Source organism: Octodon degus, unplaced genomic scaffold, assembly GCF_000260255.1.
Source record: "Octodon degus isolate 3935 unplaced genomic scaffold, OctDeg1.0 scaffold00019, whole genome shotgun sequence".
NCBI lineage: Eukaryota > Metazoa > Chordata > Mammalia > Rodentia > Octodontidae > Octodon > Octodon degus.
In genome coordinates this window covers 5,284,922-5,310,515 of record NW_004524595.1, presented here as the reverse complement: position 1 = coordinate 5,310,515, position 25,594 = coordinate 5,284,922, and the positions used below count along the sequence as shown (strand labels likewise).

At 45.6% G+C, this 25,594-nt stretch overlaps 1 protein-coding gene across 2 annotated transcripts in view; it reads left to right on the top strand.

The window, feature by feature from the left end:
* Dpysl5 (dihydropyrimidinase like 5) overlaps positions 1–25,594 on the top strand; it is a 102,329-nt gene that overhangs the window by 59,313 nt on the left and 17,422 nt on the right. For both annotated transcript variants that reach the window (XM_004627426.2, XM_023711030.1), the window contains exons 3-7: positions 18,298–18,456; positions 20,274–20,453; positions 21,411–21,479; positions 22,978–23,022; positions 24,678–24,753. In XM_004627426.2, coding sequence (XP_004627483.1) covers positions 18,298–18,456; positions 20,274–20,453; positions 21,411–21,479; positions 22,978–23,022; positions 24,678–24,753 — 529 coding nt within the window. The remainder of the gene's footprint in view (positions 1–18,297; positions 18,457–20,273; positions 20,454–21,410; positions 21,480–22,977; positions 23,023–24,677; positions 24,754–25,594) is intronic.

Genomic DNA, 25,594 nt, shown 5'->3' with positions numbered 1-25,594 from the left:
ACCTCCAGTCACTCTGGTCACACTCCAGGTCCTTCAGCTCGTGAGGTCCACTTCTCTCCAGCTGAAATCTATTGTCATTCTGGGACTTTCAATTTGTTTCTCCCAGGCATGAATTTTTCTCACCTGAAGAAGACTAGGGGGGCGGGGGGGGGGCAGAGAGCACGGTTTCTGTTCAGATTGTGACTTCCCGAGGACATGCGCCCTTCCAAATATGCTGGCACCTCCAAACATACTGTAGACATTGCCTGTGGGGTGGGTCAGCATGGTGGAAAAGAGACAAGAGTTTGCAATTCAGCTCCACCTTCACTGGCTGTGTGATTTGGGTAATGTCTCCCTCTTGTTCAGTTTCCTTATCTGAAAAGTGGAGATTACAGTAGTACTTTGTGTGCGTTCATTGAGTTACTATTTGTAAAGAACTTAAAGCAGTACTTGGTGCATTATGTGCATGTTAACTAAATCACGTTATTGAAGACAAACGCCTTGAAGGCCCAATGTGCAGCTCCCTCATAAGCTTTCACATTCCACTGTTAAGCATCAATTAGGAACTACAAAATTGGATTTCATTTCTACTGTTAGGGTTGACTGTGTTTTCGATTCCAAGCAGAATCTGTGAGTAATGGTGATCAATTCTAGACAGTGTCCTTTCTTTTTCTCTTAAAAGCAGACAATGCCAGTTATAAGCTCTGCGGGGGTCAGAGCTATTTAAAGATTTTCTGCCTCAAACCAGTTGTCTTGCTTCACAAAACCTTGCTGGTAACTTTCATTCTACCTTTAACATTAATTGACAATCCAAAAATGTAGGCCAGGCTGAGATCCCTCGTAGAACAAATGAGAGAGATCTGTCAGTTCTTGCACGCTCTTACATCTAGTGTTGGAAATAACCAGGCAGCTCCTCAGCTCCCGGGATAAAGAGTATCTGCAGAGGATTTAGCAATACGAAGAGATCATTGCATCTTGGCTTCAGAGCAGAATCAAGCACACCACCCTGTGTGCAGCTTAGGCACCTTTTTTACCTACCACAAGCTTGAGTTTTGCCCTCATCCTCTGGAGTTTAAAAAAGAAAAACAGAAGAAAGAAAGGATATCATATACTATATGTGCACTTCTGCGATACGTATCACTCATGGCTGGTGTGTTTTTCCTCTTCCTCTCCCCATTTTGCTTTTGTTAAAGCCTAAATATTTTTAATATTTCAAAAAATATTTGAATATGGCTTTATGGATGACCTCAAAAAAAAAAAAAAAACTCAGTGGAAAATATGTACATTCTCCCAAACCTCCCTGAGGTCACCTGTGAAGTTGCCGTACTCCTGCATCAAACGTGAGAAGCCTGTCTAGTGTGGATCGATGACAGAGGGGCAGAAGTGTAGGTGGAGGATCTTTTCCCCAGTGTGCTTTTAGCTCCGTTGTTCCTGCAGGTTTCGCTGAAGCCAAATGTGTTTTTTCTGCTTCTGATTCTTTCTTATTTCTTGTTAATTAAAACTTAAAACCTCCAAGGGTACTTCCCTCTGACCACTACTTACTGCTCATCCTACGTGTACTTCCACACGCTTAGCCCTCCTCACACTCATTTATGCACACAATTTTAGAGCTTGAAGTGCCATTAGAGATTAATAGATCCAAGTCTTAACCTACAGATAACTTTCTTGTTCAGATTTAAACTCTACGTATATTCTCAATTATTATTCAAAAATAAAACCACATGTGCTATGTATGTTGACTAGCTCCATTCTTGGAAAGAATACAAACAGAAAGTAGGAGGTCACAATTAGGTCATAATTCCCAGTAGCCTGGGAAACTACTCACTTCTGTTTTTAATTTATATCTTACTTTAAAAAAACAGTTTGAGGTAGCATTCACGTACAATAAGCAGCACATTTTAAAGTATGCCATTTGATACATTTTTACATCCATACCTTAAGCCATTATAAGTAATATAATAAATGTGTCCACTGAGGTGCCCCTCATCCCCATTCTCCAACTTCTTTGTGTCCCTGTAACCTTCACTTCCTCTTGACCCTGCTGCTTTTCCAGGTGACACAGATCTGTTTTCTGCCTCTGTACATTAGCTTGCGTCTCCTACCATTTCTATATACTTGGAGTGGTGCAACATGTGTTCCGTTTTGGGATACATATTCCCAAAACATTGTTCCCAAAGCATGCTTTCCCACAGCATTGTTAAGTTTTGGTCTGTTATAGATCAAGCTACTGTGAACATTTACATACAACCATAGCTTATGTGGACACAAGCTATCATTTCCTTTGGGCAATCACCTAGAAGCAGAATGTCTCAGTCATATGGTAAGTGTGACTTTAGCTTTCTAAGAAATTGCCAAACAGGGTTCTGAAGCAGTTGTAGCAGTTTATGTTGCTGCGCCACCATTTTTGCTGCCACTTGTTACAGTCAGTCTTTTTAATTTTAGGTTCTAACTGGTGTGCAATGATATCTCATTGGGCTTTTAATTTGCATTTCCTTAACAATGCTGAATACTTTCACATGCTTTTTTGCCTCTGTATATCTTAGCTAAAGTGTTTTCACATCTTTTGCCCATATCTTTTTTTAAATATTTTTTTTTGTGTGTGTGTGTGTGTGTGTGTGTGTGTGTGTGTATGGCCAGCTCAGCCCACCAGGGGGCGGGGGCTGGCTGGCATGTGGTGCTGGGGAATTGAACCGCGGTCCCTGTGCTTTGCTTAGCTTAGCTTGTTCTAGGTAGATGCTTTAGACCACTGAGCCATCTCACCAGCCCATTATCCATATCTTAATTGAGTTTTTGGTCTTCTTTTTTATCAGGTTGTAAGGGTTGTTTATGTAGTCTAGTTACAAGTCTTCTGTTGAATGTACGTTTTGTAAATGTTTTCTTCCAGTCTATTACTTAACCTTTTCATTTTCCTAACCATGTCTTTCAATGTGCAAAAGTTTTTAATTTTGAAGTCAAGTACATTCATTGTTTTTTCCTCATATGCTTTTTGCATATAATCAGAAAACTACTAAATCTGAGGTCACTGATATTTTTTCCTGTATTTTCTGTCCTGTCCCACTCTCTGTTGCTAAAGCCAAATACGGCTAACTGGATAATTTCTGAAGGACAGAGATTTGCTGAGCTCATGGTTCTGGGGTCTGGAAAGCCCATGGGCACCACAATGGTATCTGATAAGAACCTTCCACATGGTGGAAGGCATCATACAGCAAAACCAAACAAGATCATTGTTCTTCCACTTTTAGGGGTTTTTTTTGTTGTTGTTTCGTTTTTGGCAGAACCAGGGATTGAACTCAGGCTCTTGCGTTTGCCAGGGAAGCGCTTATTCTACTGAGCCATCTTCCTGGGCCCCTGTTCTTCCATTTTTTATAACGGCAGTAATGCCATCATGGGACCCACCCTTATCACTTTGTCTAATCTTAATTACTTCCCAGCGCCTTACCTCCAAAGCCATCAGTGTATGAATGGAGGGATTAAGTTTCCAACATGAACTTTTAAGAGATTCCTTTATTTCCTAGAATTTCTGTAATTTTAGCTTTTGCATTTAGGTCTATGATGCACTTTAAGGTGTGTTTTTATTTTTTGAGCCTGGGTCTCACTAAGTGGCTGAGTTGCCCAGGCATGGCTCAGAGTTGTAGTCCTATTGCCTCAGCTTCCCAGAGTCCTGTAACAAGCATGTACCACCATGCCACTCTAAAATAATTTTTATATGGTATATAGTAAGGATTGATGGCCAATTTTCTTCTCGTGTGGCCAATCATTTGTTCCAGTTGTTGAAAAGACTATCCATCAAAAAGCAGTTGACCATATTTATGTGTTCTACTTCTACTAGACTCTTTTCTCTTCACTTAGTCTATCTATCTTTACATTAGTACTGTACTCTCTTGATTATTGTAGCTTTGCAGTAAGTCTTGAAAGCAGGTAGTATAAGTCCTTCAACTTTGTTCTTCATTTTCCAAGTTCTTTCAGACAATCTGTGTCCTCAGAAGCAACTATGTTTTGTTCAGGATCTCTTATACTAAAAATTTAAGAAAACTGTAAGTAAATGAAGGAAGCACCTGATAAGCACTATAAAAGCTTACATGGTCGTCTCCATTTACCCAGAAGTTAAGAGTTTTCTTTAAAATTTCTCAAGTTATTTGAAGGGGAAAAAAAAAATCTATGAAATGGGCTGGCCAAATAGTTCAGCAGATTAAAGCACCTGCTTAGACAGACACAGGGACCAGGGTTCGATCCTTGGCATGCTGTGCCAGCCCCACCCCTGGATTGAGACTGGGTGTGGCAGCGTGTGCCTACAATCCCAGCTCTTGGGAGGCTGAACGCTGGCAATCACTACAAGTTCGATCATGTAGTGAGACCCTGTAAAATACAAAAACAAACAAACAAACAAATAAAAAAAACCTATCACATGATTATAGATATTGATATACTGGGTATAATCAAAATGTACAGTGAATGTTTAAATATAAAGTTTATTATAGTAAAAGACACATTGCTATTCCCCCCCTTCCCCCAAAAAAAAATTCCCCTTAACGTTGAACATTCTTATGCTATCATTGTCGCCACCTTCTGAAGCAGTTCTGGAAGTCTTTTGTGTCCTTATGAGGTATAATAAAAAATGCACTGAATGCTGCTGCTACTGCTGCCATCCAAAATAGGCTTCGGAAAGCATTCCGGTGTGTCCTCACCGTGCTATTCACCAGATCTGGCACTATGCAACTGCTGGCTCTTCCCCGATGTTAAAATGACCGTGGAAGGTAAATGCTCTTACTTGGTTCATAACATTGAGACCGTCACAGCACTGTAACTAAAGACACCCATGAAAGAGGACTTCCAGAACTGCTTCAGAAAGTAGCCAGAATGATGGGCAATGTGTCTTTGAGACAATAAGGAGTATTGTAATAGGGGTTAATACTAGTGTGTTTTTTACTGTGATAATTTTTTTAAAAAATGAAAACATTCACCATATTTTTAATCACTTTTCATAACTATGGTCTTCACATAATGGAAACTGTGATAACATCGTGGGGGAGGATTTGCTCTGCTCCCTCTTTGCCTTAAGTTTAGGGTCAATGGAGAGAAGGTAGGGTTAGTCTCGGGGTCCTGTATTGACTAGATCAGCATAAAACTCCTCCTGGACACAAATTCTAACCAGGGAGCCATGACCACCCATTCTTCTTCCCTCTGGCAGATGTCCATTTTTTTGGTAACTGTTCTTCCTGGCAAGCCTGGGGGTTGTACCTTCTCTTTTCAGGTTTGTTGCCTCGACTCTGTGCCAGGGATACCACACGTGAGGACTTGTGCCTAGGAAGGTGCTCTGGCTGAGTTTCTCAGCCCCTACTCAGTCACCATCAGAGTCCTCCTTCCTGCCTTGTGGGAAATACAAGTTTCTTTTCTTTTTTTTTCCGGAACCGGGGATTGAACTCAGGCCCTTGTGCTTGCCTGGGAAGCACTTATTGAGCGCTCTCCCCGGCCCCCAGGAAATGCAAGTTTCAGAGTGAGACACAGTCAGCCTCCGGGGGGCTGGGGGTCCCAGCTCTTGCTGGCATCTGACACCACACGGCTCCCCACAGAATCTGAAGTTTTGGCTTTCGTGCCCCTGCTGTGATAGGGATGCACCTGTGTCGCTAGGAGTGGACCTCGGGTCCTCGAGCGCACCTGCATCTACTGTGCACCTGTTGCAGTGTGTGAAGCCCCACAGGACAGGTCCTTGCTGTCCTTCCTCCACAGGTGGGAAGCCTGGCCCAGAGCTGGAATAACCAGGCTAACAAATGCAGGACAAGGGTATCTGCCTCCCACCACCGGGAAGCTCTCTGGTCTCCACAGGTTTCCAGGCCCATAGCAGCTTCCTGTCACCACTGCCCTGTGGGACTAAGCTGATGGCCTGGCCATGTTGAAACAGGAATGAAAAGCAAGCAGGTTTCATGTGTTTCACTCTAGACCACTGATCCGTCCCTCCTCTCTGGCATGTGAGTGCAGCCTGGACTTTTACCTGAGCGCAGCCTCATCTGGTCTTTGTGGCTTGCTGGCCAGTAAACTGTCCCACTGTGGGACTGAAAGGGGCTTTGCTGAGGGGGTGGATGACAAAGGGCTGCTCTGTTTTAGAATGGTTTCTGCAGGCCCCTTGGCTCTCAGACGCTGGCAGCCACGCTCCCTCTGCCACGCAGCTCCCTCTGAGGATCATCTCCAGTCTCCATGGTAACTGCATGTCGGGAGACAGTCTGCTCAGTGCTGGAGCTTTGTATTAAACACAATGAATTTAAATTGGATGCTCGGCAGTGAAGATAATCAATCTGGATTAGAGCGAAGCCTAGAGCTCTTCATTTCATAATTTTAAATGTTCATACAATTCTCAGATTTAGCCCTGTAATTCAAGCCCTCATCCTTTGTGCAGTGAGGTCCCATTCCACTTGGGCTTTTCCCTGTTTTGAAGAATCGTCAAGCTGGGAAATCTTTGGTCAGGCCAGGCTACCCCAAGTTACAAATATAAAGGAGCTAGAGCTCCAGAATTGGGTTCCATCTGGCTGTGTGATGCCCTCTGAGTCCTTGTTTTCTATCTGTAAGATGAGAAGAGTAACTCCTACCCTACAGAGTCGTTTTTTATGTTGATAAAATACGAATAACAAAACCTACCTTTGTAACCATGTCCAAGTATGTAATTGTACGGATTAGCACATTCTCATACCATCTGCCTTGAGTCCTTCCTCCAGCCGCACAAACTGCCTCTTCTGCACAAATATGACTGCTCTATGTCCCTCCGTAAGTGAAACCATAACAGTACCTATCTGTGACTAGCTTATTGCATTTAACATAATGTCATCAAGATTCATCCACATTATAAGGTGTCAGAATTTCCTTGTTTTTTAAAGCTGAGTAATATTCCACTGTACATGTGGGTCACATTTTCCTTACCTATTCATAGTCCTTTTTTTTTTTTTTTTTTTTCTGAGACAGGATTTCACTGTGAAATTCATGCTGGCTTTGATCTCAATCTGTAGCCCAGGCTGGCCTCAAACTTGCAGCGATCCTCCTGCCTCAGCTTCCTGAGTGCTGGGATGACAGACATGTGCCATCATGGCTGGCATCTGCCTAGCCATTCATCCCGGATGGATACTTGGGTTGCTTCTACTTTTTGGCTACTGAATGCTCTGATGAATGTGGGTATAATACTTGTCTGAGTCCCTGTTTTTAATTACACAGTCATTTAGAGGATCAAATAGGTATGAATACTAAGCACACCATACAATAGGCCATCAGTGTTAATTTCTTTTCTTAATTTAAACTTAGGAGTTGCCACCATTGTGACTTGATGACATCAGGGAGTGATATCCAGGTGCTAGCAGCCTGCTTCTGTAGCCGGGCACTTGTTGGTCTGACAGTCTGGAAATTAATTCATTCTAAGATTTAAAGGAAATGTCTTAACTGTGAAAATGTATGTTATGTTTCACCATCAAAACCATACCTGATTTTCTGTCTCTCCCACCAATTGATATTCATGTATTCCTAGTTTCAAAAAGAAAAAACTGTCAGCGCTGTCATGTGTATTTCTCATTAGTGGTCTATTTTAAGTGCACCCAAGGGAGACCCTGGAGCTGGGGTGGAAGGAGGGCTCCATTCTGGGGACTCTGTGCTCCGTTACTGATGCAGCGGGGTCCGACTTGTCTCCATATTACAGGAGAGTGCAGGGCTTGGACCATGGCCTTGGCTGGTCTCTAAATAGCTGAGATGATGACAGTGACTGTCACATGCTCTGGCTGTGAAGATAAAAAGAGGGAAGCACAGAGTTGTCAGATGACCCACTCCAGCAATGCTCCATGAAGAGCACCTCTTGCTGCCTAGGAGTTCTTCGGGCTGAAACCCCGGGCCTTGGAATCATCCTTCTCCTAAGGTGTCTTTACAGATGAGGCTTTTCAGGCTCTGACTGGTGGTTCTCCACCAACTAGCTGCCTGGAGAGGGCCAGCTCCTCTGTGCAGAGGAATCAGTGTAGAAAGTGAGTGGGGCAAGTGAACAGGGCAAGACCTTTTGCCCAGCCTCCTTCTGAGCATGGGAGGCAGGCTGCTTGGCCACGCCAAGGCTGCAGGAGGAGGAAGGTGGGATCTCATCTCGACTCATGGGGCTGCCTCTCCCACAGCTCTGGCTGGTTTGTTGTACACCTGTTGAGTAGATCTGTTCATCATCCCTGAGACACAGAAAAGATCCTGGTGTCCTTCTCTGTGAGGAGAGGAAGTGGGAGCTGCCAGGAAGTGACTACATGTTAACTTCTTACCTGTTGAATGCAATGAATCCAGGGAGTAGCCATGCCTTGGCAAGAGCGTGGCTTGGCTTTGGAGAATCCTTCTCAGTCTCCCTCCTGGTCTGTCTTTATCTTGATCATCCCCTGCATGGTCACCTCTAAGGGCCCCACTTCAGACTGTCTTCTCCTCTTAGCCACCCCTCTCTTCCCATGGAATCTGTTACCATTGATTGCCATGTGTATAGCTATAATACAGACACCTGTGTATCTCCCCAAATTCCCCCAAACCCAGCACACTACTGGGATGCTTTATCTCCCACAACACCCTGGACCTCTTCCAGGGAATGGCATCCCATCCACCAAACTATGACTGCCTTACCTAAGACCAGAAGCCACCTACATGATACAGTCAGAATTGCAATCTGCATGTTTAGCCTCCAGAGTTCCAACCTTTCCCACCAGTGCTTCCTGCTTTCACAAGCTATCGGGGAATTGAATTGTATTTCTAGCAAACTTGAGAATACAAATGTTGTCCTCCACCCTAACTAAATTTGGCTTGCCCTGAGGCCCCTTCCCATGTTGTGACTGTGCTGGGACTTCTGCCTGGACCCTTGGCTGGCCACCCTCTGGCTAGCCATACCTCAGCTTCCCAGTCTCCTTTTTCTACCCCAGTTCCTGGCTCACAGCAGGGCACCGTGGCTTCAGCCACAGCTACTTGTGCCCCTCTTGTTGATTTTGCAATGCCTTTTCCATATGGTTTTTCATTTTAAAGCTCATCATGTCTTGGATAAACATTCCTGGTTTCCTACCAGACCTCCCCTTTAGGAATTTGTCTTTGTTTCCTAATTTGGTGGGAAGTCTGAGACAAAGACCTGTGCCCTCTCCACTCTCCTTCATGTGACCTCGTAGCACCTCCTCCTTTATCCACACTCTCTCTTGAATGGAAAGCAGAAAGACTCTGAGCCAGATAGATATGCATAGTCACCCTCAGTTTCCAACTGTGATCAAGGGGGATGATGGCACCAATTCATAGGGTGTTATCAGAATTAGGTAGATGGGGCTAGGGAGATAGATCAGTGGCTTAAGTGCCTGCCTGGCTAGCACAGGCCCTGAGTTCCATCTCCAATACAAAATAAAATATTGAAGCAGGTGTAGGGAGGTTCTCAGCAATGTTACTAGTTACTAGCAATTTTCAACTATGCATGAATCCTTAACCAACTCTATCCATCTACCTAAAACCCACCCCCTCATGGGATTTTACCTCCCTTCATACTGCTTTTCAGTCACTCAATCATTAAATCTTCCCTGCTACTTCCATTATCACAGCTGGACTCTTTCTGGAAGCATGTTTTACGTAGGCTCCTCTGTCCCACTTCCCAAGCCCAGGTCATCATCCCAACGCTGCTCTTAGGTTGCACACACAGCCAGAGCAATGGTCTTGAGTTTGGTGGCCGCTTTCTTCTCTGCCCGAAGCCTGCTGTGGCTGCATCTGGCTTACAGTGAGGTCAAGAGGTCACCTATCCCACAGCCTCTTTCCTGGGCCAAAATCACATCCAGACTCTTCTCTGTACACGAGCCCCTAGGGCCACACTCCCCAGGCCCCTCATTCTTGCCGTCTCCTTGTGTACAAATGGATAGTCTAGGCCGATGAGATAGAAGCCAACTTCAAGATTCGTACACGTGGTACCGGCAAAGCTTGCCTCGGCCCAGCCCAGAAGGCCCATTCGCAGCCCTCTGACATCGCCCTGACTTTGTCACACCACTTCCTGCCCTGAGCATCGTCCCCACCTTCCAGCTCTCAGCCTCCTGTGCTGATCTGTCCTTCTGTCTTTCTGGTCACCTTTTGAACTCGATGGTCTCCATCTTCACTGAAGCATGTAATCACATGCTGTCTCATACTGTCAGGGTATTCCGAAGTCATTTCTGTTAAAAATGAACTTTTTTCCTATTTGCCGGTTGGACCTGAGCACCACTCAGTGCTTACATTTCTCACTTCTTCTGGAGCACGTGCTGCGCAACATCGAGGGACCCACAGTGCATATTAGGTCACAGTCACCATGGCTAACTGGGCCCCACTCCCACCGTGTGCAGGGCTGGTGTTGATGGCTATAATCTCCACTAGTTCTCAGAGTAACTCCAGAGCGATGTCCTATTCCTCTGGTAAAACAGAGTTCAGAGTGATTAATAACTTGCTCAAGTGCTTAAAACTAATAAGTGACAGAGCCTGGATTTAAACCTAAATGTACCTGCCTTGAAGTCTAATTCATGCCACTATACTATTTTGCTTTCAAATACAGACAATGTGCTTTAACTACTTACCATTCCAATTATTTAAATACAGGATGACCAAATATTGCATTTTTGTTACTTTTTATAAGATAACGTCTCTTTAAAATAAAATTTTTTTAAAAAGATAACAGGAGACATGAAAAGAATGATTTTATCAAATTTATTTCTACAAGGATCAACTGGTTGAAATGACACCTGCCCAGGCAGTATTTGAGATAGTTGTATATAAACAAATGTGACACTTGGGATAAACTGTTAAGTGGTTCAGTAGCAGGAAAGTGTCATTTTCCTAAAATGTATTGTGGATTCAGTGTCCTATGTCCTGAAAGTGGACTATGAGTTTGGGATGTGGCAGTGTTTGTGGGGAGGGCATCAGAAAATGTGTCCACGCCTAGGATGTGTAGTAGAGAATCTGGATTTGGAAAGTGAAAGGAATTTCAGAATTCCGTCAATTGCAAATGTACAAGTTAGAGAAAACCCATCCAACAGATCAGCCAAGACAAGGCCTGGGTGCTGTACACAGCAGAGGAATAGAGAGGTGGCCTCAAGGACCTGGAGGAAAGAGGACTTAAGCAACTCAAAGGATGGAGTCCAATGGCCAGTATTTGAGTAGTATCGACAGAGGGCGAGTGCTGTGCATGTCCCCCGCCACAGTGTGAGTTGCTGGAGCAGGTGGTAAAGCACAGTGTGTGGCCTAGTTGCTCTATACCAGCGTAGACAATGAGGCATTACGTGGGATGGCTTTGCAGGGCCCAGAGCAGGAGGCAAATGTGGCATTCCTAGCTTAGGAGAATTTCCTCACAGTGATCCCAACAGCACATCAAACCAAGCTCAGAGGCCCACGAAGTGCAGCTGCATAGGCCACTGGCCGGGAAGCTGGCCTGGCTGGTGGGCTTGTGCCTCAGGATGTGAGAGGTGTTGGCCACGTGCCAGGCATGGCTTTGTGTACTGTCCCTGCACCTTCACCTTTGATGAGTTGCTCAGACTTTCCTTTTGGGAGGTTGCTTCTGTCCCAAGGCATGATGGTGTAAGATCTGGCTTCCCAAAGCACCAGGGAACATAGAAGATCCCTGAAGGTAAATGAAGTTACTCCATGCAAGAGGAAAAACTACTGAGCTGGTGATCTCTCTTCTTGTACTTAGAGAGGGTGTCAGTAAAAAATGGAAGACAATTTGAATGTGAAAAGAGAAAGGAATGGTTCAGCAATTCTCAGAGGAAGCAGATCCATCTGAACAAATGGCTTTTCCAAAGGCATTAAGAGATGCAGAAATGTTTCTACTTTGCTTGTTGGTTTACAAAGCACATCTGTCTGTTTTCTGTTACTATAGCAAAATAACTGAGACTGCATATTTCATAGAAAAAAAGAGATTTGTTCTGGTATATGATTCTGAAAGCCCAAGGCTGAGGGGCCACATCTGCCAGAGTCTTGAGGCTGTGCAGAGCATTGCATACATGGTAAGAGATACTAGGAAACCGATGTTCTAGGAAATTCAGTGAAACATGATTGGATCTGTGGTGGTGGGGAAGATGGAGTGTGTATGTCTATATTCTCTCTAGTCTTTCTTTTCCTATAAAGCATTCAATCATAGGGGCTCCACTCTGATGGCTTTATCTGATACAAATCCCCTCCTAAAGGCCCCGTGTCTGCATATCATAGCCAGTTTAAGTTCTCACTCTCCCACTACTTCATAAGGAAAATTAAATCCTAACACACGAACCTGTGGGAGAGCACTCTCAAGACATCTCCAAGCCACAGCAAATCCAAATCCATGGTATATGATTCCCAGTAGTCTCCCTCTTTAAAGCCTGAGTTTCCCTTAACCCACCATCTAGACAGCAACAGATTCTACTCTTCCAGATCCACTTGTCCCTCAAACACATACCCACTTTCCATGCACCCGCACAGAAGTATAATCTAGGAAGTCCTTCCCCTCTCCCGGTGAAAACCTGATGGCTTGGCTCTGGCCGGGGTGCCTTCTCTACAGAAGAATACCGATTTGTACCTTGACCTATTGGTTCTTGGCCTTGGAGCAATAACCAATAGAAGGGAGAAGAGGGAGTGACCGAAGGAGGCGGAAGAAACCGATGTTCTAGGAAATTCAGTGAAACATGATTGGATCTGTGGTGGTGGGGAAGATGGTAAGAGAACGATTTCAAAGAGCTTTGTTTGGATAAAGCCAAAGAAGATCAATACTTTGATCTCTGCAATGTTGTGATGTCAGGAAACAAATCGCATCCTCAGCCTTCCCACTAGCCCCTGAACTATCTGAACAGTTTTCCTAACTTGCTGAGCAGGTTCATGGTTCATAGGAAATCCCTCGCATTCCCTAAAGTGGCCTGATGAAACTGTAAAGCATGAAGATGACATGTGTAAAAGGTGGAGGTTCAATGCTGGCATGAGTTGCTGCTCTTTGCTTAGTGTGTGCCTGCAGCTGTACCCTAAAGTGGCATAATTATTCCAGGAGTTACTCCAGCCCTACTAAGTACATTGGGTGTTTTTAAGGAATAAGTCGAGGGTGACATTATTGGAAATTAAACAAATCCAGATTTACCCAGTGGTAAATATCATAAATGTCAAAAGAAAATAATGGTAACCCCTTGAGCTAGTACGGTTACGTTTCATACCCTGAGAAATGGATATAATGGTATGCTGTGACTGTTGATTTCAAAAAAAAATGGTCCTAATATCCAGATTAACTTAACAGTGAGAGAGAGACGAAGTCTTGCATGAGGATAAAAATAATACACAGTAGAAAAGGCTCAGCTGAACGGAGGTTTGTATTAGAAAAGAAGGGTTTGCTGTGATAATCGGGCAGCGCAGTGAGCCATCAGGTCCCAGGAGGGCCCAGTGAGGTCAGCTCCTTCAGGGACGGAGCTGGGATAGTTGGGGGGGACCCTCAATGCTTCACCTCCATTTCCTGGCAGCGCACACTGTAAGTATGGGCCCTCTTCACACACACACACACACACACACACACACACACACACACACAGCGTATTCAGGCACCCAATGAGAAAGTGTCCGGAGCAACAAAAACAAAACACGTTGCCAAAGGACACTGACAATTTGATACCATTAGTGTTATTTATGTTGTTTTTGTTTTTGCAGCATTAGGGGATTGACCCCAGGGCCTTCACACTAGCAACAACACAGCCCCTTCTTTTGATTTTTTATTTTAAGATGGAGTCTTGCTAAATTTCAAAGTCTGGGCTCAAATTTGTTATCCTGCTTCAGTCTCCCAGAGTGCTAAGATTATAAGAATGCACCACTGTGCTTGGCTAAAATTTTTTAATTCACAAGCCAAACATAGTGAAAGAATAAAAATACAGGTGGGAGGAATTTGTATCAACCTCAGAAAAGATAGAGTGAGCTGGGTTTGGTCATACACAGCTGTAATCCCACCTAGCTGGTAGGCTGAGGCAGGAGAATTAAGAGTTTGAGAAGGGGGCATGTGAAATATCTGTTATATTCTTTTATTTTTATTTTCCCATACTTTAATTTTATTTGCTACTATTTATAGTACTTTTATCCTATCTGAAACATTTCATAACTGTAAAGCATTTATTTTTGAGACAGTGTCTCATTAAGTAGTTCAGGCTGGCCCAGAATACACTATGTAGCCAATGATGGCCTGTAACTCACAGCAATCCTCCTGCCTCAGCTTCCCAATTGCTGGGATTATAGGCATACACCACCACACTCAGTTGTAAAGCATTTTAAATACAAGCATGGCTAAATAAATTTGAAATAGCTTTATCTTCCTCTAAGTTTATGTATATAGTATATATCATAAAAGTAACATATTGCTTTTAAGTATGTATTTTTAAAGTAATTAATTACTTCTCAGTAAATAAGTGTTACAGAATAAAAAATAAACTGCTTGGAATTTATGCCAAAATGGCCATGGTGTGTGTTTTGGTGTACTTCCTCCCAGCTCTTTCCTTGTGTGGGCTTAGACCGTTCCAAGCATCTGATGTTCACATCCTGAATCCTGTCTCTCTCACTCATGGCAACCTGACCCTTTTAACACCCCAACGTGGCTTCCAGGAACATCATTTTACCGACTTCTGTTAACACCTTCTAGAGCTCACTTTGAACACTCAGCGGCCATGGAGTCGCAAGTTCATAAACAGCAATCATTTGAAAGCCTCAGGAATGGGTCTGGGCTTTACTCCACCGTGATTTCACCTCCACTCATCTATGTGAGTTGACCCTGAGGAGGTCTGGTGCCTCTGTGACAGCAGAGCTTGGGCCTTCCTCCTGGGGACAGGAGCTGCACACTTCAAAGCTAGCTGTATGTCTGGGTAGGTTCTTGGTTGGAGGCCGGGGGTAACTGCCGGAATAATTACTCAGACAGCTGTGTGCTTCTTCCAAATGCTCTGGTATTCATTGCCCCCTGCCCCTCTCTGTGTCTCTGGTAGCCACTCCTGAGTTATTGCCAGTAAGTGCAGAAGTCAGGACTATGGATCCAGCAGATAGCTCAGCGGACTAAGTGTCTGCTTAGACAAGCTCAGGTACCAGGGTTCAATCCCCGGCACCACATGCCACGCCGGCCCTGACCCCAGGTGCACTGAGTCACTGGCCGCCGAGTCTGGGCATGGTGGTGCATGCCTGTAATCCCAGCACTGGGGAGGCTGAAAACAGGAGGATCACTATGAGTCCAAGTTGCGTAGTGAGACTCTGTACCAAAGAGAGAGAGAGAGAGAGAGAGAGAGAGAGAGAGAGAGAGAGAGAGAGAGAGAGAGAGAGATTAGGGCCATTCACTGTATAGTGTGCCAGACTCCTTCCAGAACTCTTTACAGCCCGGCAGCATTTTGCAGGGAGTTTAGGTATGAGGCAAAAGTAGAAGGTGTGGACAGGGAGGCACAGAGCCTGAGGCCAGCTTTCCTTGCAGTGCAGTTCAGAATTTCTTTTATTTTTTATGTATTTAGTACAGGGTCTACAGGGTTCCTCTACACAGATCAAACTCGGAGTGATCCTCCTGTTTTCAACCCCCCCCCCCCACACACACACGCTGGATTACAGGCACGCGCCTCCACGCCCACTCTCAATTGCCATCTCAGAGTGCCCGGGGGCGGGGCCGGCACAGCACACCCGGGATGGAACGCTGTTCCCTGCGCCTGCCTAAGCAGGCGCTTTAATCCACTGAGCTGGATGGCCAGCCATGCTCAGAATTGAAGGACACCCCAAATTTCTAAATTCAGGCCTTGTCCTCTGAGTCATTGTAAGAACATACTGGAGTAGCGAAATAGAATGTATTCTGTGGAATGGTTTCTTATCTATCTATAGAGGGTCAGCGTGAGAATCTCTTCTTCCTCTCTTGCCTTGAGATCCTTGAGCATAAAGCACAGTCTGGGCTCTTTTATCACGGTGCTGTGGCAGGCTCCCCTTTCTCTGCTCAGAGCTAAGGATGTATTGAAGGGCGTGCACAGGCAAGCAAATACTCAAAAATAATAAAACAATGTGGTGTGTAAAACCTCCATGTAGCAGACACCCCCGTGCGCACGTGTAAACACAAGAAACGCATCGTGGGACAAAATAGAGTACAACCACCTGCTCTGGGGATGAATCAGCCTGGCAGGATCCAGCCAAAGCAGAAATAGAAGCCAGCTAGTAAACTGCAATCTACCCTCCTCCCATCCTCCTGGTCCCTTCCTGCGTGTGTCGTAGAACTGCTGCCCTCTGTCGGTTGTCTTAAGCTATGCAAGAAGTCAGATCCCGGAGCTTCCTGGACACCATCTAGGGCATCTTTGTCACTGCCCTGGCCCCCACTAACATCAGAGTGGAAAACTAAGGGACAAAATTCTCATTTAGCTATTGTTTGGCCACTGAACTAGTGCTTCAGTGCTTTAGTCCCCAGCAATGCTGTATTCCAGAGCAGTAGTCAAGGACTTAACTGACTAGAGAAGCATGAAATCATGAAGACAATTTCATTGTGCACTTACATGGTTACAGAAGGCAAACATAAGCACTTGGGTTCTGAATAATTAAACACGTACATCTGGACAAGGCCTTGCCAAATCCATTCCATAAATGATGTTTTACTTGACTTTTCCAACTGTCCAACCAGGAAGGTGTCCCAGGTATGGGCAAGGAGTCTGAATTTCAGGGAGGTTATCTGGTTGGCTTCGGTTTTCCAACTGGGGGATGGCAGAGCAGGAGCTCAAGCCGGGCACCTTGACTTCATGCCTTCGAAAGGACTCAAGTAGGAGGACAGGTTTTCCCACACTTTTATTGAGGAGCTGTCATGTTATGGGGCCCTCTTTTACTTTAGTTTTTATAACAAAGTTTTGTCTGGGAACAACTCAGTCCCTTGACACAACCTTTGGGCAGGGCTAAGTCTAGAAGTTGTCTAGAGACGTCACCAGGATTAATTAGTTTTTAAAAAGTTGGAGGGAGATGGGTGTGATGGTGCAAAACTATAATCTACTCAGAAAGCTCAAACAGGAGGATCAAAAGTTCAAGGGCAGCCTGTATAACTTAGCTGGACTTTACCTCAAAATACAAAATAAAAAGAGCTGGGGATGTAGCAGAGAGGTAGAGCAGGTTGATCCCGGGACTGCAAGAAAATATTGGCACGGGAGAGAGGGGGATATAAATTCAGTCACTTTTCTGCATGTGTGGTGGGTAATTTGTGATTTCAAGTGAGACTTTTAAAAGATATCTGCTTAAAGTAGTCTTGTGGAGATTATGAACAGGATCTTTTTTCACTGGTAAATCAGACATGCATCTAAAATGTGCTATATCTCAGGCAAGGTAGATGGGAGTGAAGACAAAGACACTGATGTTGAAAATGTGTGTGAAAAGTTTTTGTTTTTGTTTTGGAGACAGGGTCTTCCTATGTAGTTCAGACTGGTCTGGGACTCACTATATACCCTAGACTGCCTGGAACTCAATCCTGCTGCCTCAGCCTCCAGAGTGCTGAGATTGCAGGCATGCGCCATCACACTCAGCTTTCATCTAAACATGTTTTGTGTGTGTGTGTGTGTGTGTGTGTGTGTGTGTGTGTTGCTGGTGGTTTTTGGTTTCTGTTTTGTGGCACTGGGGGTAAAACCCAAGACTTCACACATGGTAGACAAGTGCTCCACCACTGAGCTGCACACCCAAAAACCAAGTAAAATTGTTTCATGAAATGTGAGAGAATAAAGAAACAATATATCCAAATTAACATTTGAGCACAGGGACCAGGGGTTCGATCCCCAGGCGTGCCAGGCCAGGCCCACCCCCAGGGCATGCTAAGACAGCAATTGAGACTGGGTGTGGTGGCGTGTGCCTGTAATCCCAGCGCTTGGGAGGCTGAAAACAGGAGACTCACTACAAGTCCAATCTGTATACTGAGACCCTGAACACCCTGTACTAAAAATACAATAATAATAATAATAATAATAATAATATTTGAATGATTTAAATAAGTGATTGTAACTAAGTAAATATTTTAAATTCATGTTGATTATGCTTTAGATTATATTAATGTTTAGTCATATGTATATTCAATTGGCAAGAAAATCGTTTTGCGTGGAGATTTTTCTCACTGGGAAACTAGGGGCTGGCCTTGGGCTTGGTAATACACAACATGTTTTTTTCCAAATGTGAGGTTGAAACCCGGATGAGGAACTAGCAAGTTTGCTGCCGGCTCCTGCACCTCCATGTACCCATTACAGTTCCCCAACCCTGCTGTATTTGGTCCTCACAGGATCTTGTGAAGCAGGCTTTGTGACCATCCTGGAAGTACTTAAGGACCAGGCCAGCGACAGGTTCAGGTTGGGCTGTGACAAGACTGTCTCCCCTGTCCCTCAGGCAGCACTTGTTGGAGGAACCACCATGATCATTGGCCATGTCCTGCCTGACAAGGAGACCTCCCTTGTGGATGCCTATGAAAAGTGCCGGAGTCTGGCCGACCCGAAGGTCTGCTGCGACTACGCCCTTCATGTGGGGATCACCTGGTGGGCGCCCAAGGTAACAGCCCTGTGGAATCTGGGAAGAAGGCACAAGTGGTCCGGTGGCACAGGGACTCGTGGCTGAGCCAGCAGTGACCTGGTGCTCTCTTGCGTTTCTGGGTCCCCCTCTCACCAACAGCATAACCCCCCACCCCCGCTTGCCAAAAGAAAAAGACTCAGGATTCACCAGGGTGGTGGGTGGGCCCTGCTTAACTTCAAGAGGTTGTTTTTCAGCAGATAGAGAGAGATCTTGAGCTACACAGAGCAAGACCAGAAACCAGGCCTCAGGAGCTCACACGGGGACAGCTAATACAGCGCACCGTGGAGGGGTGGGCCAAGCAAGGCTCAGGGGCAGAGGGCTGTATCCTGGTTATCAGCTCCGAGTTGAGGCCCCTGCCTGGTACAGACAGCCCTCAGGATGCTTCTTTCTCAATGGGGCCCCCAATCCCAGTCTCCCGCGAGAAGATTCATTCATTCATCATTTATTAAGCCCAGAAACAAAAAAAAAGAGCATGCAGTAAGTTTTACAAAGTTGCGCAGTTGTGGACCCCAGCTCCCTGCTGAGATGAACATTTATACCCTCCCTTACTTCTTCGCTTGAGTTTTAGCTCGGTCAAGCCTCACCCAGGCTCTTCCAGTATTTCAGCCTGGCAGTGATAGCAAGCACTAGAGTCCTGGGATCCTTGCTGCTTGAAGGCCATCTGGGCTCCAGGCTGACCACAAAAGCCAGGCTGACCACAAAAGCCAGGCTGACCACCAGCATTCCTCATCGGTACTGCCTCAGCTGAGTCTCTCTTTGGGGCAGTGACTGCTACCTGGAGCCTCTTTGCATCCTCTGCTGGAACTGACCAGGCCTAGTTGATCCCAGAAGATTCCCAGCAACACTGTGAAGCCAGGCAACTGCTGTAAATTACCAGAGATTCTGAAGACTTTTGGGCTTTTAATATAGAATTTAAAAAATTTAATAACAAAAATTGTTTTCTGATTATAGATTTTTAAAATGGAAAAGAAAGGAAGCTCATAAATAACATCCTCATTGCTTTAGCTTGTTGTACATTTTTTTACATAATAACTCTCTGTCTGAGCATATTTTCTATTTTATCGTGGTCTTCATGACCTGCAGGATCATAACTACTAATGTTCTGGCAAGTAGATGAACCTCAAGCTGTTTGCTCCTGTTAGGTCAATGTTTTTTTCCCTAACATAACATCATGATGATCATCCATATTTGCATACCTTTGTTCGTGTTTTGCTTCCAGAGTCTGGATTTTTTAAATTTTTTTTTATTTTTTAAAAATACATTTATTTATTAGATACAGGGTCTCGCCATGCAGTTCACACTCATAGTGATCCTCCTGTTTCAGCCTCCCCAGTGCTGAGATTACAGACATGTGCCACCATGCCCAGTTCTGGACTGGCACAGAGCACCCAGGGCTCCGGACCTGCATGGCATGCACAGTCTCTGGATTTTTGGCATAATGCCTTGACCATATGCCTTCTTTGCAATCCCATTTCCACTCTTTCATTCTACAGGGAGAGACATGGGGCTTAGGAATAAAAATTGTTATTCCTGCATTTACCAAGAATGCTGGTTTGGAGGCATAAACACAGGACAAGCCTATGTGATAGGACAAGCATACCCATAACCTAAGGCTGTTAGCCCATCCTTGCATCATGCCTGACATGCTTCAAAGTACTTCTGGAGGTTGCAGCAGTCACATGGTCACTCACTTGGCCATGTTGGGCATGGACTCACATCTTGCCAGGCCAGCACCTGCCAGGCAGCTCTGGAGTATCTGTACACACTGGGCATTGCCTTTGTATTTTGCTCTGCAGGTGAAAGCAGAAATGGAGACGCTGGTGAGGGAGAAGGGCGTCAACTCATTCCAGATGTTTATGACCTACAAGGACTTGTACATGCTTCGAGACAGTGAGCTGTACCAAGTGTTCTACGCCTGCAAGGACATTGGGGCAATCCCTCGAGTTCATGCTGAAAATGGGGAGCTTGTGGCTGAGGCAAGTCTGACATGGAGGATGTGGGGTGGGGTAGCACAGTCAGGGGAGTCCTCTGAACCTGCAAGGTTAGCCCCGGTTGAGATGTGAGCACCTCAGGGGCCAAGTCTTAGTCAGAAGATCTGAACTTTCCTACAGCATAGAAAAAACAAACATAAGCCAATCTCTTTTAATAGTCTAAAAAAGTTTCTAAGTCTCAGGTGACAGTGCCTTAGTTCTGATGCCATAATGTGTCTTTGTTAGTACACATTGAACATACTTCGATCATATCCATCACCCTCTAGCCAACCCTACACCCCTCCCCCACCTCCCTGATGCCACAATATGTAAGTGTCAGTGTAGCAAAAGAGTTTGGAGTACTAAATCCTATGTGACATACGGAATAAATAATCTCTTTTCACCTTCCTGTACCTCTTTAGAGAACTACGGCATGATAGAGATTTATTCTCTGGTACCAAGAAGACTGATTTCTTGGTTCTAGGTGATGGATGAAGGCTAGTCCAGGACCTGCTGAAGCTATAGATTTGTCTAGATTTCCTGTGAAGAAACTCCTTCAAACCAACAATCAGCACTTGTACGCCTGTTGACTAATCACTGAACTGTATTTTAAGAGGAAAAGATACACTTGGTTATTAAAAAAATGAGTATCAGCAGAAGCAGTATGAGCATGGTGGTCCTGCATTTATTCTGTAGAAGATAATTATTACAGGAGTGAAATGTGGTAGCCGGCCTATTGGCATGGGAGATGTAGGATATTTTATTATCTCTTTTTGTATCTTTGGTCTTTATTTATTTATAGAGACAGGGTCTCGCTAAATCACTAAAGTAGACTAGGCTGGGCTCGAACTCAAGATCTTCCTGCTTAGGCTCCTAGACTGCTGGAAGTATAAGTATGCACCATCATGCCCAGCTCAGTATTTTCATTTATCTGTACAGCCCAGTTTTTCTTTCTTTTTCCAGGGTGCTAAGGAGGCATTAGATTTGGGTATCACTGGCCCAGAAGGAATCGAGATCAGCCGTCCAGAGGAGGTGAGAAAGACTTCCTGGGTCCATTTCCACTTCTTTCATGTAGACTCAGAATCTTAGGATAGACGAGACATCCAAGATATAAGTTGTATCACTTTCTCCATGGGTAGAATTCCCTCCCATATGGAAGTTTCCCAAGACTAAGGCCAACAGCTTCCTCCAGGCTTAGTCCAACTTGACCTTAACTTCCTTGGAAAAGACAGTTGTGGGGAACATCTTTCCCCACCACCACTGATCATGATGTCAAGGTTCTAAGGGAAACATGTCAGCACTCCACAGTTGCTTTACCCGGAATTGAATCAGGAGACAAAAGAGACAGGAAGGGCCTGGGGACTCAGCATTTTTGGGATGAGAGCCCCACTTGAGGAATATTTTGGACCCTTCTCACCTGAAACAAGGGGCACGTACCTGTGCGTGCTCTTTCCCTTATTACTCAATTGAACTGAAAATTAAAAGCTCTTATTTTCCACACTCTGCTTTTATCTTTGCATATAGTTTTCAGAGCCTTGACACAAATCCCTCATGCTCCACATCATTATTTTTGGAGAAACCACATTAGATAAATATGCCCTTTTGCTGCATGACCCTGTTCTGATATTCTAAACCACTTGTGAAGGGTTAGTGGTTAAATGTCTGGGAGACACATACGTGGCCCAGTGTCACCCATGAGCCAGGTCAAACTACTTTCCTCCTGCCCTGTGTCTGTCTCCCTCCTCCACTGCCTTGAATGCGGGTCCTGTTGGGGCAACTCCGAATTGGTTAAACAAAAAAAAGTACCAGATTCAACCAAATAAATCCACAGTGGGAGTGCCTGTGTGGAGCAGGTCTAGTCTTGCTTTGTTGGGGAGCAAGGAAAGAGCAAGGCTTTGGCTATGGTGACAGCAGTAGTAGCCACTATCAGTACCTGCTAGAGTGGGACTGAGTCTGCACCAGGGAAGATTTTGCTCCCCCACAGGACCCTGTCCATATTTACAGGTGTTTTTTATCTGTCCCCACTGGGAGGGAGCAGTTGCTGACAGCAGTGGGTAGAAGCAAGGGATGCTAGCGGTATCCTACAATGCTCAGACAGCACCACTACAAAGATTATCCAGCTCCCAATGTCAGTAGTGCTAAGGCACAGAAACCCTGAGCTAGGCCAGCTTCCAGCTTGGCGCCAGTCCTTCTACTTTGTCACTGTGTTCCTGAAGTGGCTGTGGAGAAAATGCACCAGAGAACAGAGAGAGCTGACACTCTGGGTTTTCCCTCTGTTGCCCTGGTAGCATCCAGCACAGATGAGCCTGGTCTCATAAGTCCTAGGACTCTCCCACTGGCAGTCCAGGTGCTTAGACCTTAACACTCTTACCCAAGTCTCACCCCAGCCAGCCCCTGTGGGTACAGAGGGCCCCTCCTGCTCTGTGTCAGACACTCCAGCATTTTCCGTGTGGAGTGCTCTCAGGCAGGTGCAGCTGGCATGAAGGGAGAGGATGAAGCTTGGTTCCTTCCTGCTCTTTGTTTCTAACAGCTGGAAGTGGAAGCCACTCATCGTGTCATCACCATTGCAAATAGGGTAAGTGGGCTGGTCCTCATGCTGGGATCATGGTTTGGTGTCCTTCTGCTCTGGGGATACATGGTTCCTGGGCCCCAGACCTATTTGCTAAATGGATGCTACTCCCAGGTTCTGGAGGGCATCCTGCTTGCCCCAGCTCTCTGTCCCATCCCCTTCAGGGAGCAGAAGCTACCAAAGCTGACATGCATTCCTCAAGTTTAAATGGCTCCCAAGGGAGGCAGATGAAGGTGGGGGAGAGCCCACACCTCACCACAGCTAGAATCTGTTTCTTTTGGAGGAATAGGTAGACTTGTGGCTTAGAGAACCATACCTTAAACTTGTGACCATGGTTTTCAATTTGTTGGTGTGGTTCAGGGTAAAGTCCCTTAGGGGTTAACAAGGCACCCAGAGAATATGGTGGTGGGAACCAGCAAGAGTTGGTGCCAAATACTTTAGCTGTGAGTTTTCCCTCTCATGGGTTTTCAACATGTATGTCGCTCAGCCTCTGATCCATTACTTCATGGTGAAAAGTTGGAAAGACAGTGAAATAGTACCCTTTTTTCATAGCAAGGCTGTTGGGGATCAAAGGAGCCAAGCAAAGGAAGCACTTTATAAGCAGAACCCATGCAGGTCATTTCTCCCAAACCATCACTGAAAGGTTCAGTGTGTTTAGATAATATGAGTTATCATCAATAGAACAGTGGTCTTCAAAGTGGGATCCCTGGACTGGCAGTGTCTGCATAACTTGTCAGAACTGGGGCCTAAGAAATGCACACTTGAGCCCCAGGAAGAGCTATGGACTCAGAAAAGAGTGCATGGCTCAGTCGATCTGGGCCAAGCACATCAAGCTTCAAGCCACCTCCTAAATTCACATGTGCTCCTGATTTGATCAGTAAAGAAGGCATCGATGACCTCTGGGGAAACACTTTCCTATTAGCTTTTTACAGGTCTAACAGCTGGATAAGGATTTTGTCACATTGTCATACTAATAGCTACCTACCAATTACTTGTTGGTGGAAACTTACTCCAGAATAAGGAAAGACCTGAACAAACAAAAGCAACTTCTTGGTTTTTAGCTCAAATATGAAGCCAGGGAAGTTCAGCCCTGGACTATGGTCACAAAGAGTAGCAGAGGAAAAGCTAGTCCCTTTGACAATCCAGGTATCTGATTACAGATTATCTCGTTTGTGGCTGAGAGCCTGGATGCTGAACCCCAAGTCCCTCTGTTTTGTTCTACTGATAAGACAGCCTTTAGACTGCATACACCATGACTTTAGAAACAGGGCAGAATACATGCGTGTCTCTAGGTCATCACATTTATGAACAGGAAATTAAAATACAAAAAGTAATCCCTCCCTTTGAATTACAGGCATGGTTGTAAATTAGGAGAGAAAGTGAGATTAACATTCAACAGTCTAAATCACCTCCACTGACCTCTCAGGCCAGCCTACCTGCAGGCTCTGGGGCTAGCTTCTCCCTGCCGCCTGCCTGCTTCTCAGGGTCCTCAGCCTGCAGCCTGTGCTCTGGTTGCCAGCCCAGCCTCCCAGGACGAGACTGTCATGACCTGGAGGGTGGGAGCAAGCAACAGCGGGGGAGGGGCTGGTGAAGGATTGATTATACTGGGGTTGTTAAGTTTATGGCTTCATACTTCTACTTCTGCCTCTTCCTGTGTTCAGACTCATTGTCCCATCTACCTGGTTAATGTGTCCAGCATCTCCGCGGGTGACGTTATCGCAGCTGCTAAGATGCAAGGTGAGTCCCTCCGTGGGGTGCCGAGACTGAGAGAGGCACGGAGCCACTCTATGTCGTGATTCCTAAGCAGGACCCTAGCCCAGCCTACCCACTTCTCTGCTGCGCTCAGAGCACCGCCCCAGCCTGGGCTCTGCCCGGGACAGCCCAGTCTTTCCCGTCACACATTTGCATGTGTAACAGCCCTACAGAAGTGTCTGTCGCCTTGCCTGGGTCTGGTAAAATTATCTAAGTTTTAAATTGGCTCATTAGTTAGTGTATTTTGGGTCTTAGGTTTTACTAACAGTTGCCTTGGCAACCAACATAAAACCCTGGGAGGTTTTTTTGTTTTGTTTTGTTTCTGGTGGGGGTGGAACTCCCTAGAGAAATCATGTGTGTGGCTGACTTCCCTTTCTAGCCACCTGGAGCCCAGTGTCCCAGTCCTGAGGGGCACTGGTGTGACTCAGTGCTGATGATCTGCCAGTGCCCGAAGGCTATGTGGTCAAATGTAGTCTGGCCCGGCATGCGGTGCCAGTGAGGGCCTGGTAATGGGCATGCGGTGCCAGTGAGGGCCTGGTAATGGGCCCTGGTAAAGTCACCATCACTGTCCGGGAGATGAAAGTCGGAGGCACGGGCACCCTCGAGACCCCGCCTTTGCCTCTCCCCTAATGGAAGCCCCTGTAGGGGTCTCACCCAGACTGTGTCTCACCTGCTGGATGGCTCCCTACCCTCTGGCCCTGTTCCCGGTCGCACTCCCAGTTCTCCCTGAGCTGCTCACAGCACTGTCTGCTCCTGACTGCCCCCGTGCCCTGGCCAAACCAGAGTCCTCCTCCAAGCACACTCAGTGCTGCCTGGCCTCAGAGCC